A 12,323-nucleotide genomic window follows, 5' to 3' on the forward strand; every position below is an offset into this window, starting at 1 on the left:
AACAAAACGCCAGGCTGTCAGGCTTTGCATGCACCCCCGACGCAGAGGACAATGAGTTTTGATCAAATTTCTATAACACAAACCAAGCCTGGCACGATGCACTGCTCACCAGCAACACCATCCACAAAGCTACTGGCATTCCTGAACTGCCCCTGTGTGCTTGCGAGGCTCGTCCGTCTGGTTGCGTCTTTTGGGTTCAGCCTGACATGTTGTCATCAAAGGTGTATGCCTAAAAGTTTACAATGAGCGTGGTTGATTTAGAAAACTGTCAGAAAAGGCAATTAATCATCCGACTGAAGCTGGAGATACACAGGCAATGAGATCAAGTGATAAGGGAGCACAACAGCACTAAAATTTTAAGTACTGGAGGGCTGCAGCATTTTGGCTGGTTGCATTAAAAGTGCTCACTTCAATCTCAATGGGAACAACGCCTCAACTGGAATACTCCCCTGGTAGAGCACTGTCGGTATCTACATTTGTACCATACGAGCTCTACTTTAACTAGTTAACAAAGCGCCAACAAAGGTAGCACATTGTAAAGCCCAGCAGTGACGTAAAATTTTCCATGTCACTGGAAAAAAAAAAAAAAATTGCAATGTTTCAAGGAAACAATTTCATCAGATTTCATTTACTGCACTATGTACTGAGTGGATTCTTCCACAGACATCTGGTTTGCCATCCACTGAAGTATACAATGTCTAAACAGTCTCAAGTTCCAGGTTACTTAAAAACACTGTATTTGTATAGTCCTCCCTGAAGACAAAGAAAAGCCTAGCCTCTAACATATTGTTCCTTTCTAAGTGATTAAACACTAGTATGAATTTTTAAATTTATTTCTAACGTACCAGGACTACAAAAGTCACACAAAGAACGTGATAAAGAGGCAATACAATGCAATCAAAGCGAGCAGACACTCGAGCTCTGAAAAAGACACTTCACTAACTCTTTATTTCAAGAGTTCAGATCATCTTTGCACACACAAGACTGCCATCAAGTTCAACAGGAGTCGTGCAGCCACAGCGGGCGCAGCAATGATACCCGACTGCCATGAACACTTCTGGACGTAAAGCTTTGCAGTCTCATATAAATATTTACATCTGCCAGTTTGTACTGAATGCTCACTGACACAGAATGCGAAAAGTTTCTAATGCTGGGTATGCGTATCCTTCGTTCCACCTCATAGTGCAGCACCGAGCCCTTACCTTATTTATAAAGAAGGCTTTCAGCGAGGAAGCATATATTTTCTATACATATGCATCAGCTTGCTTTCAAATAGATTTATGCTAAAAAGGCCTCCCTCACATTCAGACTGAGGTCAAAAATGCATTTAAAAGTGAATGAGCTGCACTACACAGGAAGGAGACAAGCTGTTCGGAGCAATCCTCTTTACATTTACACATCGACAAACACACACAGAAGCATAGGTGCATGTAAATGAAGACAATCTGCTTCAGAAATCCTACACCCAACCCGGAGTCAGGTTGCAGAGGTTGGGCGTGCGTCTGGTGGAAGACCCAGTTCTGCTGGGCTCTGCGAGGACCTGCGTGGTTTCTCGTCGAAAGAGCACAGCAGTGAAAACAGAACGAACCCTGAAAAGGGGCCTGTGCAGATGATGGCTGCACTCCCGTTTTCCAGGGGTTTCTCTGAGGTTCCCACTTGCCTCTCAGGTCTAAGTGGAAGGCTCCAGAGAACGGAAGATAGGCTTTTAGGTTTAGACCAGATATCAGATGCAATTAGACACTACTGTCAGCCCAGTTCTGGGACGACGAGACAGGTAATTTGTAACATGTGCTCCCCTTCACATGACACACTGCGATTACAAGACTCAAGACACATACGCTACTATTACCTCAACGCGTGCCAGTGTCCTGCCGCCAAGTTATTCAGCTGCTGAGGATGGAGTTGTAGGATAAAGCAATATATCGTGACTAGCTACAAATGAGCAAAGAACAACCTCCTCCCCTTTCTCACGAAACCCAAAATAAAACCCATCATCTTTAATTCCAGACAACCCGCAAATCTCAATTTTCCCCTACAGGCAAAAACGATCACCGCATGATTGGGTTTTATTTGGTTTTTTCTTTCCCCCACCTTTTCATCTTACATTTGCTAACTCAAAATCCAAAGTCAGAAAAAATATATATATTTAGTCGGAAGTACGTCAGTTACGTTTTATTAACCTACTCCAAGGGAAAAGCTTCAGGGATTCACCATACAAGTATAAAACCCCTTTCAAACACCTAGGGGTTACTATATTACTTCATCCCAGCAGTCAACCAATGCAGTAAAAAAATTAAAATACTGAAAATGGATGCTTTTCCCCTCTTCCACGTGTCCAGTGATTGCTCCGTTACAGCGTGATGAGGTCTACCAAGTTGCCTTTAGGAGGGGTCATGTTGTCTGGAAAGAAGTTGACTAGCGTATCAAACAGCTGAGTTCTCTGCGCATACGTGTGGTCAACATCTGAAAATCCTGGGGGAGAAAGAAAAGGGGAAAGCAAGTCAGCGCTCACTACTTTAAATGCTCAGTTGAGCTGTGGAGTATGCCAGTTGTCCATTTTGGATTGATGTTAACTATTTGCTACTGCTGCCTCAACTAACTAACAAGGCTGCCAGCTCCCTGTCCCACTACTATGTGCTTATACACACAGAGATCACATCATCCCAAGCCAACGCTGCAATCAAAATGCCATAAAAAGTAACAAGCAAAACGGCTGTCAAGCTCATTGACAGTCCTGAAGAAGTGGGGGAAGCAAGAGTCCTCAGGGGACTCGCTCTGATGTCCCAGAAAACAAAATCCGTGTAGCTATTTTTATTTGGTGCCTCATTTCTTCTGTCCTCAGGCTTTCCTCATTATCTTCACTACTGTCTTAACCAGAACTGGTACTTGGATTGCTTGCAGTTTTTCTTGAGACAAGCTCTGCTGATGGTGGGAGTCCCAAGTCAGAGTTGCTATTTAATGACTGGACTTGTACCGAAGACCCAGGCTGCACCTTGGCACAAGGGTGCTCTGCAAACCAGTTTTGTGAAGTGCAGCCTCCCAACAGGGGAGGGTTTAGTCTGCAGCAGAAGCATTGTTTCTCCAAATCCCCATACTTAAACCATCAACAGCAAGAACAATAGAGCGGGCATACAACGATTTCCTCTGCTTTGCATTACTTCAATCACTGGTATCTCAAAGGAATGCTTTTTAATTCAGTCAACTCACTCTTCAGTTAATCAAAGTCAACCAAGTTAATCAAATCAAGGAGGGGGTGCTTTTTTTTGTTTTCTTTTAGAAGCACCACTTGACATATGTATCCTCCTATCTGTAAAGCCAACCTCTGAATAAAGTATTGTATTGTGTCAAGAAGTAATTCATCTTTTAGAACACTTAAAACGAGGGAAAAAACAACTTTCTGAAACTTGGGTTTTCTTCCTTTAAAAAATTCCTCTTACAGCATGAACTAGGTAACACCTTCCAAACCACACAAGCTCAGCAGAGCTTCCTCATCCAGCAGGGCAGACAGTGCAGGGGGCTTTTCCTTCCCTCTATTCCTTAGGTTGGGAATTACGCGTCCGTCAAAAACTGAAGTCATCCATGCCCCTAGCGAGAGCTCGGTAACTTGAGGACAAGACATCATTACAAGAATCTAAGTTATGCCTATAGCCTTCCTATAGCTTGCCCAGGATTAATCTCTCAACTGTTTAAAAGAGTTAACTGGACAGAATAGTGAAACAAATTATGGCTTTGGCTCAGACCTCCTGTTTCCAGCCCTCCATGCCACTGTTTTCTTCGCTCTTGACATTCTGCCCAAAGAACTAGTTTTGCAAAGAACAGAGCGAACCAAACTACTCCAGGAATTGCAGTTATCACAGCAAACAGAGCCGTAGCCATGCTGTGAGATTCCAAAGTGACATGACAGGAGGTGCTTTTTTCTGACCAAAGCTTCTGTTTATTTGGGTAACAGTGAAGCATCAGATGTAATAAGAGACAGAAAATGATCCCGGGAGGCATGGGTTTAAAACCACTGGTGACAGATGTTTTAAATATGGACTTGAGGCATTGGACACTGGTCATTATAAATAATCTCTCAAATGTCTAAGTAGTGGCACTTTGCACATTCAAACCAAAAAGGGCCTACAACACTCATACGAATTATAACATTTGATATAAAAAAACAGTAGAAACTACTAGTAATGATCTTTATCGGAGAGAACATAGTATAATTCTTCTGATACACAATACTCACCAAGAGTGGTGAAATCCGAGCCAGACTTAAATAATGCTGAGGCAAGAAGCTGAAACTGCAGAAGAGGAGGTGGAGAGACAAAAAGAAAGGAGAAAAAAAAAGTGTTAATAACTGCACAGGGAAAAAAACCCAAAAGATTCATAGAGGTCCAAGTGGCTTTAGAGTTCCTGGGTTTTCTTTGCACAATCCTTCAGAACTACTGTGCCATACGTATGAATAACAGCAGCAGACACTTTCATACCAGCAATGCAATTTGTCACCTTGGCAGAGCAAGCTGGGTAGTTGTTCCTAGAATTAGAGCAGCGTTGATGCAATGAAAGGTACTTGACTGGGAGCCCTAAAACCCAATTTTTTTACATATACTTTTTTGCCTCTCTGGCAGATATCACAGTGCAGAAGTAAGGTAGAGCCTCTTCCACACAACAGCATTCCCAGGGATGAACATGGTATGGTCTCAGCGAGCAAGGATTAGGTGGCACGAAAACAGGGTAACTGCTACAGAACAGCATGAACTTCTTGAAGGCAGAGAAAGCTTTAAATGGCAACAACCTTTCTGAACTGCCAGAGAAGCTCATATCACAAGTTTAAGGCAATGTCTTTTTTAACTAAAAAAAAAAAAGTTCTTTGCTTGGGAACGTCAGAATCATGACTAAAAACGTTTTAAGTAACACATTCACAGTCTTATTCTCCCTTAACGTCTTACTGATAGACAGTGAACGCAGTATCTTCCTCTGCTCCCGGCTGCTGTTTTCAGTTCCCCACGTCGTAGCAAGGCTCAGTGCTTTGTCATGTTTCCTTCAAGAATTAGTGGATCCCTTAAAGGCTTGTAATCTTTTGTCTCCTGTCTGTGTCTCTTTACAGCACACAGCCCGAAGGAAATAAGGGGGGGACCGAAGAGAAGCAAATATGTTCAGGGAAGGAGTGGGAAGAACAGCCAGGAATTACATGCCCATCAGTTTAATTTCAATTTCAAGAAAAAATGGGAACACAGACAATTTGCAGGCATCTAGGAGTGGAGAAGGTGATGAGCAGCAGCCAATGGGGATTTGGCAACAACAAGTTGTATCACATCAATCTGATTTCTTCCCTAACAGGGCACCAGGCCCTATGGATGGGACCTGGCAACAGACATTGTCCATTTTGACTTTCATAGGATTTCTGATACTTTTACATGATATTTAAGGCAAATTATCGAGGCATCACCTAGATTAAGCCAACAGGGAGTGGCAAATAGGTCAAATAACTTTAGTGTGGGTAGCCATCAATGGTTTGACATCAAAATGGAGCCATGCATCAGAAATGATTCATCTGTGCCCCAGGGTCAGCATCATTCTGGGTTTTCAGTGAAAACCTGCTTGACAGAACAGGACACGTTCACTGAGTCCACAGACCTTATTACACCACGCTCAGACAGACTGCCAGCTTGCTAGCAGACAGGCTTCAGACTGTTTTTCCGTTTCATCCAGCTTATAATGACGGATCAAGGCACAATTCACTAGGGCCAAGTGCAAATCAAGATAAAGAGGAAAAGTCAGCTATACAGAACAGGTCGGGGTACATAGGCCCTGTGAAAACGCATTTAGGAGTTGTAACAGCTCAGTATCATCCTATTGCAAAAATGACAAATGCATAGAAAATGCATGAAAAGGAGTAGGATCTTCAAATAAATCAAGTACACCTGCTGTTATCAAGGCTCCTAAGTCTCATCTACAATAAGGCAACCACTTTTGGATGCCCTTTATCAATTAGCCACATATGAGGAAAGCACTAGAAAAAAATCAAGTGGTCTGAAAATCAAGCTTTATAAAGAAAGTTCAAAGGAGTCAGGGTCGCAGAGCCTCCACAGAAGAATACCCAAGGATGAAACTGCAAAAAGTCACAAACGTAAAGGCTGCTACAAATAGGTAAATCTACAACTAAGTGCAAGAAGCCACAAAAACACTTCAGCAAGATCAATTTCAACATGATATCAAGGGGTAAAAGGGGGGGGGGGGGGGCGGACACAATCTAAAATAAGGACTGTAGTGCACTGCAATAAGTTCGCATCTTTTGGGGAGGCTAGCATGGGAAGCTAGCACGGGAGGTATTTAAGAACAGGTTAGAAAGATCAGGATTGACAGACTGCAGAACAAGAGGAAGAGGTTGATTAAGTACCCTCTTGAGTGAGTGGTCTGGTTATATGAAATCAAAAGGGACTGCAATGCTATATGTGTTATTTCACCGCTAACGCAACTTGTAAGGGTTGTTTGGCTCCGAATCATCAACGTACTTAAACAGATGCCCAGCACAAATAGCTCCAAAAATTCCAATAAAACCGGTGGCTAAATCCATGCTGCTCCTGATCGCGAATGCCATGTCCTGGCCATCTTTCCCTCACACACAACTGCCTTACAGGCCTGCTGCCGACTGCCTGGTAGCACATGAAGCCGGCTATGCCGGGACAAAGCGGATGCCATGTGCTTCGAGGGGTTCCCTTGCCTCCCCCAGCAATACCAGCAGCCATCCTGCTGTAAACAAAGCAAGCTGTGCTTGAGGCTGGGTCTCAGGATGCTCAATTAAGAGACCATATTAAGCAGGATCCAGCAAGTAACTTGCTGAACTGAGACCAAAACAGCATTGAAAAGATCCTCTGCCAAGTATTCCAGCCTCACCTGCACTACGCATGATGGATTTTCATGGCTACAAGTTTCTTACCAGCTTTGTGGGGAAGGAGTATCTTCTCTCCTTCTTCACAGATGACAGTGCACTTCAGCTAACCTTGAGGTTTGTTGTTTGTTTTGAAATGATATTTTATGTATCATCTCACATTTAAAAAGCACTTTCTGATAGAAAATCAAGCACATCTGTTACAGACAGCACTGCGCCCAAGCTGGTTCACTCTGCATTTGCATTACAATGCCAGCTAACCCTACGATGTTCTCCCAAAGGACCCCTACTTTTTTCCCAATGCATAGGACAGTTACTGCTTACTCAAGAGCAGGTCTCCTACACCCCATTCACAGCATATATCCAATGCAGTATTTTATTCATGAAGTTCAAACTCTGCTCTAAAGGAGGAATTAATTTCTTCATTAGTTTTTTCTATCATAGTAATTGTTACCACAACACATAGCACTTCAAATTCTGATTAATTTTGGGTCCCCTATTTGAAACTACCAGAATCTGATTTTTCAAAATACTTAGTATTATGCAGCTTCTCCTGAATTCACTTGCAGCCAGAAGAGCAAAGCCCTGAAGCAAATCACACCTCAGATCTCTCCCATCAGGCACCAGAATGAAAGACCCAATTAATGACCATCTAGGAAAAACAATTTGCTTAAGGTGACATAGCAACTTCATTACAGAGGCAGGACCAGAATTCAATTATCCAGCAGAAGCACCCAATTGCTTTAATCACACCACCACCCATTTTCTTCTGACAATCCCTCTGGCTCACTGGCTTCATCCACTCCAAATTAAGCCTCCATTCAGAAGACAACAGTTCCCTTCGTTATACAATTAACTTCTCTCTTGGAGATCCAATCCACCTTCTGAACTGAGGCAGGGGCTCCTTAGAGATATATTTATCTGGTTAACTAATATAAGGCTGTATTAGTTGTATATCTGGTGCATTAGTTACATATATCTGGTTAACTAATATAATCAACCACATTCAGGGAGAGGCCAAATTAAGACTACATGGGTATTATTAATTCTGGCATTTTCCAACTTATGACCTTCATGTTTCCAACATTATTGTTCTTCTATTGGTTGTGTGTACTTCACCTAGGTTTCTACCTACAGCAAAAAAGCAATTCTGCCATGTGGCAACCCATACAAATTTTAGTATATTTGCTGCACGCCTCTGCCTTTTGCACAAATGAAACAGTTAAGACTAAGGGGGAACGTGTAACTCCTGTTTGGGACACCCGGCAGGTTGTATGAATCAGACGTAGCTCCTCCTTGGTAATGTCTGCACAGCCAGTGCTCAGATCACGGCATAAAACAGTTTCTCAGCTTTGACCAGTTCTGTTGGGATGGTGCCTTGTAGTGTAGGCTCAAAGCAGCAACAAGAGGCTCAAATTCTTTGAGGACAGAGCCGTCACTAGCTGAAGTTGGGAAGGCTGAACGCTGTTTTTGTAAAGGCTCCTTAGCTCCAAAGCCTCTGCTCCTGCAGCACTCAGACTCTGAGGCTTTACAAAGAATCACAGCAGGACACGAAGAAGAGAAGCATGCTTTTCTTAGCTCCTTCCTAGAACTATTTTTCCCATTTGGGCTTCAATTTTCCCAGAAATATCAGCCTAATGCAGACTCAAACAATACTTTTGGGCCCCGCTGGCTTTATCTGGCAAATTTATTAAAGACAAGGTCTTAATAATGGAAAGTATGAAGCAGCCTTGAACAGGGGCCTCCAGCCTCAGTCTATAAACCAGTCAGGCCTCAAATTGGCCTCCAGATCCTTGCTCTTTCTCCTACCATGCTCCAAGAAAAACATACTGGAAGTTTTACTTGCATGTTGTATCTGTTTTACAGCAATCATGGGATTGAGCTTCACCAGTAGTTGAATCTCAAACTCAATGTACAAAATCATCTTACTCTCCTCTTCTTGGGCAGCACTGGCCATTTTTTGTATTGTCTTGATTTCTTCCGTAGCCTGTTGAGCAGCTGCAAAGTTCTGGGTATGATTACTCCAGCCTTCAAAGAACAACACCTTTAGCCTTATCTGTGATCTACTGATGTTTTGATGCTTTAATAGCACCTGTCTTTTCCTTGATGTAAGTATAAAACTTGGAATTCATTTTGAATTTTCTATTTTGACCATTCTTTTATCTTTAAAAGCCTCTACTTCCAAACTACTGCCAAATGCACATCTGTGTGTATATGACATAAAACACCCACGTCACCAGAAATGGTTATACCAACAAATGCCAGTCTTTTATACAACTTTACTTTCTCCATGAACTAGAATACACGGACAAACTTCCATGTGCTCTGGGGATCTACCTTCCTCTACGTACAGTGTCAGAGCTATGAATCCACAGCCAGTAAAAAAAGATTCACTGATCTGGAAACACTGAACTAACTTCAGAGGTTTAAGCGACTTCAAGCAGAATCACAGTTGGAGAGAACTGGATCTGCATTTGTGGGCAACAGCAAAGACAGAGCTGGCATATAGCTTGTGGCTACTAAAACAAGCACCCATGCAATAGCTGTTACTTGCAAGCATCTACTTCACTTTAGAACAATAAAAAAGAAAATAAAACTATAATCCTATTAACATCCCTAAAATTCACAACAAATGTATGAAAATCTGGGGGTATATTCCTACTGTCAGTCATTCATGCTACTTTAAACAAAATTGGTTACTAAGGACAAAGTAAGTTTCGAGAACAGTCTGTTTATTTTCTTTGGCATCCAACTCAAAACAGCTGAAGAGACTTGCCTAACAAAGTTAGAAGAAATTACTTCTATTATAAAGCGAGTAAGCCTTACCTCAAAGTGAAATTCTGTTTGTAATATTATAACACTACCCATATCTCAATCCATAAAACATGAAACCATATAGATAAGTCTCTAAGAGAACTGTAGCACAAAGCCGGCGATAAATCTATTCGGCTTGGTCCTTCCCAAATTTAACAGTCACCCTGGAGAGAGGGAAAAGAACAGGGAAAAACCAATTCCCTTAAGATTTGCCACACTAAGAAGCCTTACAACATTCAGTGGCTGTAGCCAGCACAGAGCAAACGGATCAGATACGTAGCCTTTGATGTTAAGACGATCTCAACTACAAATAAAGACAGAGTATGTAGGTGTCTGGGCCGAGATACACAATCAAACTGGTGGTTGATATCTGATATGGAATCCAAAAGCCTGCATCAGTCCTTTGGAAAGCACAAGAGCTATTTGAAGATGTAATGCCAGAGCGGAAAGCCAAGTCAATGTGATAACCAGAAGGTAAACTGACGTCAACTGGAAATACACCCAGTCAGTACCAGCGCAGTAGCTGGCTCTGTACCATATACCTGGCAGACTGTTCCAGTGTAAGCGGCTTTGGAAGTTCAAGCTTTTTGAGCAGCACAATTTGGAAAAAAAAACAAGCCAAACAAAAAAACCCCACCCAACCCACAAATAAAAAAGCCTCCCAGAAATTGTTAAATGATTTTAGGAGAGTATTAGAACAAAGCTTTAATTCAGCTGAATGGTATCCATTGATCCGATGGACCAGCACGACGGACAGAAGCTACTGAATTTTGTTGGGATCAGGCATTAGGCTTGCAGAGAAAGGATTCACAATATTCACAGCTCAGTCGGCCCAAGCCTACCTAAGCTCATACACTAGATCTTTAACCTGCAGAACAGCAGTACGCTCTGTGAAAAGGGCTATTTTTTTTTTTTAAACATTTTATTCTATTTCTAGCTTGTATGATAAAGCTACTACTTTTCCCCAAAAATCTCAGAGAAGTCCATGCAGTCAGGTAAATTCTTCATTCTTACAAGGTGGACAAGTTAAATACTACACACTGAACTGGGAATATCAAATGTAGAATATTAAATGATTTCCTCTGCCAGATGTGCAAAATGTGCAGCCTTTATGGCAGTTCCTTTGGTCTGCTGGTGACAGGAGGCAGCAAGACCTAAAAGGAGAGGTGCTTGCTGATCACACCACAGATGTTTTCTCTTCAAGCAGTAAAAAGGCACAGCCAGCCATGAGATACAAGATCTCTTCAGGAGTAACTGGCCAAGGAGAGACACGGCCTTCACAGGCATGATGGGGCTACCAGCACACAGGTATGACACGGAGAAAAAGGGAGATCAGAGAACACAGGACACGGTCTTACAGTGTGTGGGAGGGAAAAGGGGAGAAGAGAGCACCAGAATGGTTGTTGCATGTTACAGGTTATTACAGGTTCAGTTCGGAAGAGGAAAGTGCTACCACACTGGTAAGATGGGGTATCATTGGGCTGAGCCCCCTTGAAGCACACTGCATGGGAGAAATCTCCTCTTCCAGCTGAAGAAAAGCAGGATTATCTGTTATTTGTCTTTCCTATGGTAGAAATGGCTAGAATGGGCTTGATATGGGACAATTTCAGTGATAAACCATCTAACGGAGAACTTACAGGCAGAGCACTTAAATGTTTTATTGGACCAGATGTTTATAAAAGGCTAACCAGAATTTATGACAAATGTGATCAGTTCCAAGATCCAGATATCAGTAAATATTTTTTCTTAGTTCCGCTAACCCTACAATTCTATACTGCGCATATGCAAGAAGGATATTCCCCCCCAAAAGCTTTTAGTGCCTGTATAATGATCTTTTCTTTATCTAAAGTAATGAGTTAAAACGAACAGATTAAGTGATTTAACCCAGAGACTCAGCATGGAATAACAGCGCCCATTCTCCTATCGCAGTTTTATAAAAGGAGCTGTCGAACCGCTTCCAAAGTCATTAACTCAAGAAGAGAGCAAGAACCACAGTCTCCTCTTCCTCAGCCACCCGTCAGGAGCTGAACACTTGTACATCCAGCTGGCTGCCCCAAGTTCCACGTGAAAATTAATGGCAGAGTCAAATCAACCACCTTATCTGACACTTTTCACTATGACTTTAATCCTTTTTGCAAAGTGAGATGTACTGCGGTAATGGAATCAAAACAGGAAATGGGGACAAATTCCTGGAACAAACACAAGAACATGCCTACTGGATAGTATTCAAAACGCAGAGGAAATAAGAGTTTAAGGTTAGCAAGCAATGTATATATACAATCTTCTTTCAGAAATACTTATCACCTAGAGAAAAACCTCTTTCCCTCCCCCAGAGCTATTTAATATTGACAAGCGAAAAGGCAGCGTGAATAAGAGTTTCTATTCACTTTCTATCACCCAACCAACTACAGACTTGTGACATTTCAGAGAGTTTACATTTCAATTAAAGCTCCCAAAATACACACAGGTACGGTGGAATTAAAACAAAGGCCTAGTCTTCACTATTACAAGTACAAAAACTGTTTTACCTGGAACTGCAGTTGTAAAATGACTGTTTCTAAAGCACTATGATCTTTAGTGCAGAGAAATAGATGATATAGCAAAGTGTCATGCACTGTAGAGCTTTTTCAAA

The 12,323-nt window shown here is 42.0% G+C and overlaps 1 protein-coding gene across 8 annotated transcripts in view; it reads right to left on the bottom strand.

The window, feature by feature from the left end:
• Window positions 1–2,156: 2,156 nt before the first annotated feature.
• The window catches only part of MKLN1 (muskelin 1), a 99,992-nt gene continuing 89,825 nt past the window's right edge, over window positions 2,157–12,323 (bottom strand). For all 8 annotated transcript variants that reach the window (XM_087766960.1, XM_087766956.1, XM_087766955.1 and 5 more), the window contains 2 exons: window positions 4,232–4,286; window positions 2,157–2,472 (listed from right to left, as the gene is read on the bottom strand). In XM_087766960.1, coding sequence (XP_087623086.1) covers window positions 2,351–2,472; window positions 4,232–4,286 — 177 coding nt within the window. In that variant the 3' untranslated portion in view covers window positions 2,157–2,350. The remainder of the gene's footprint in view (window positions 2,473–4,231; window positions 4,287–12,323) is intronic.

The sequence above is a fragment of the Nipponia nippon genome, unplaced genomic scaffold, assembly GCF_047370975.1.
Source record: "Nipponia nippon isolate SJK-2023a ecotype South Korea unplaced genomic scaffold, ASM4737097v1 scaffold_3, whole genome shotgun sequence".
In the NCBI taxonomy this organism is placed as follows: domain Eukaryota; kingdom Metazoa; phylum Chordata; class Aves; order Pelecaniformes; family Threskiornithidae; genus Nipponia; species Nipponia nippon.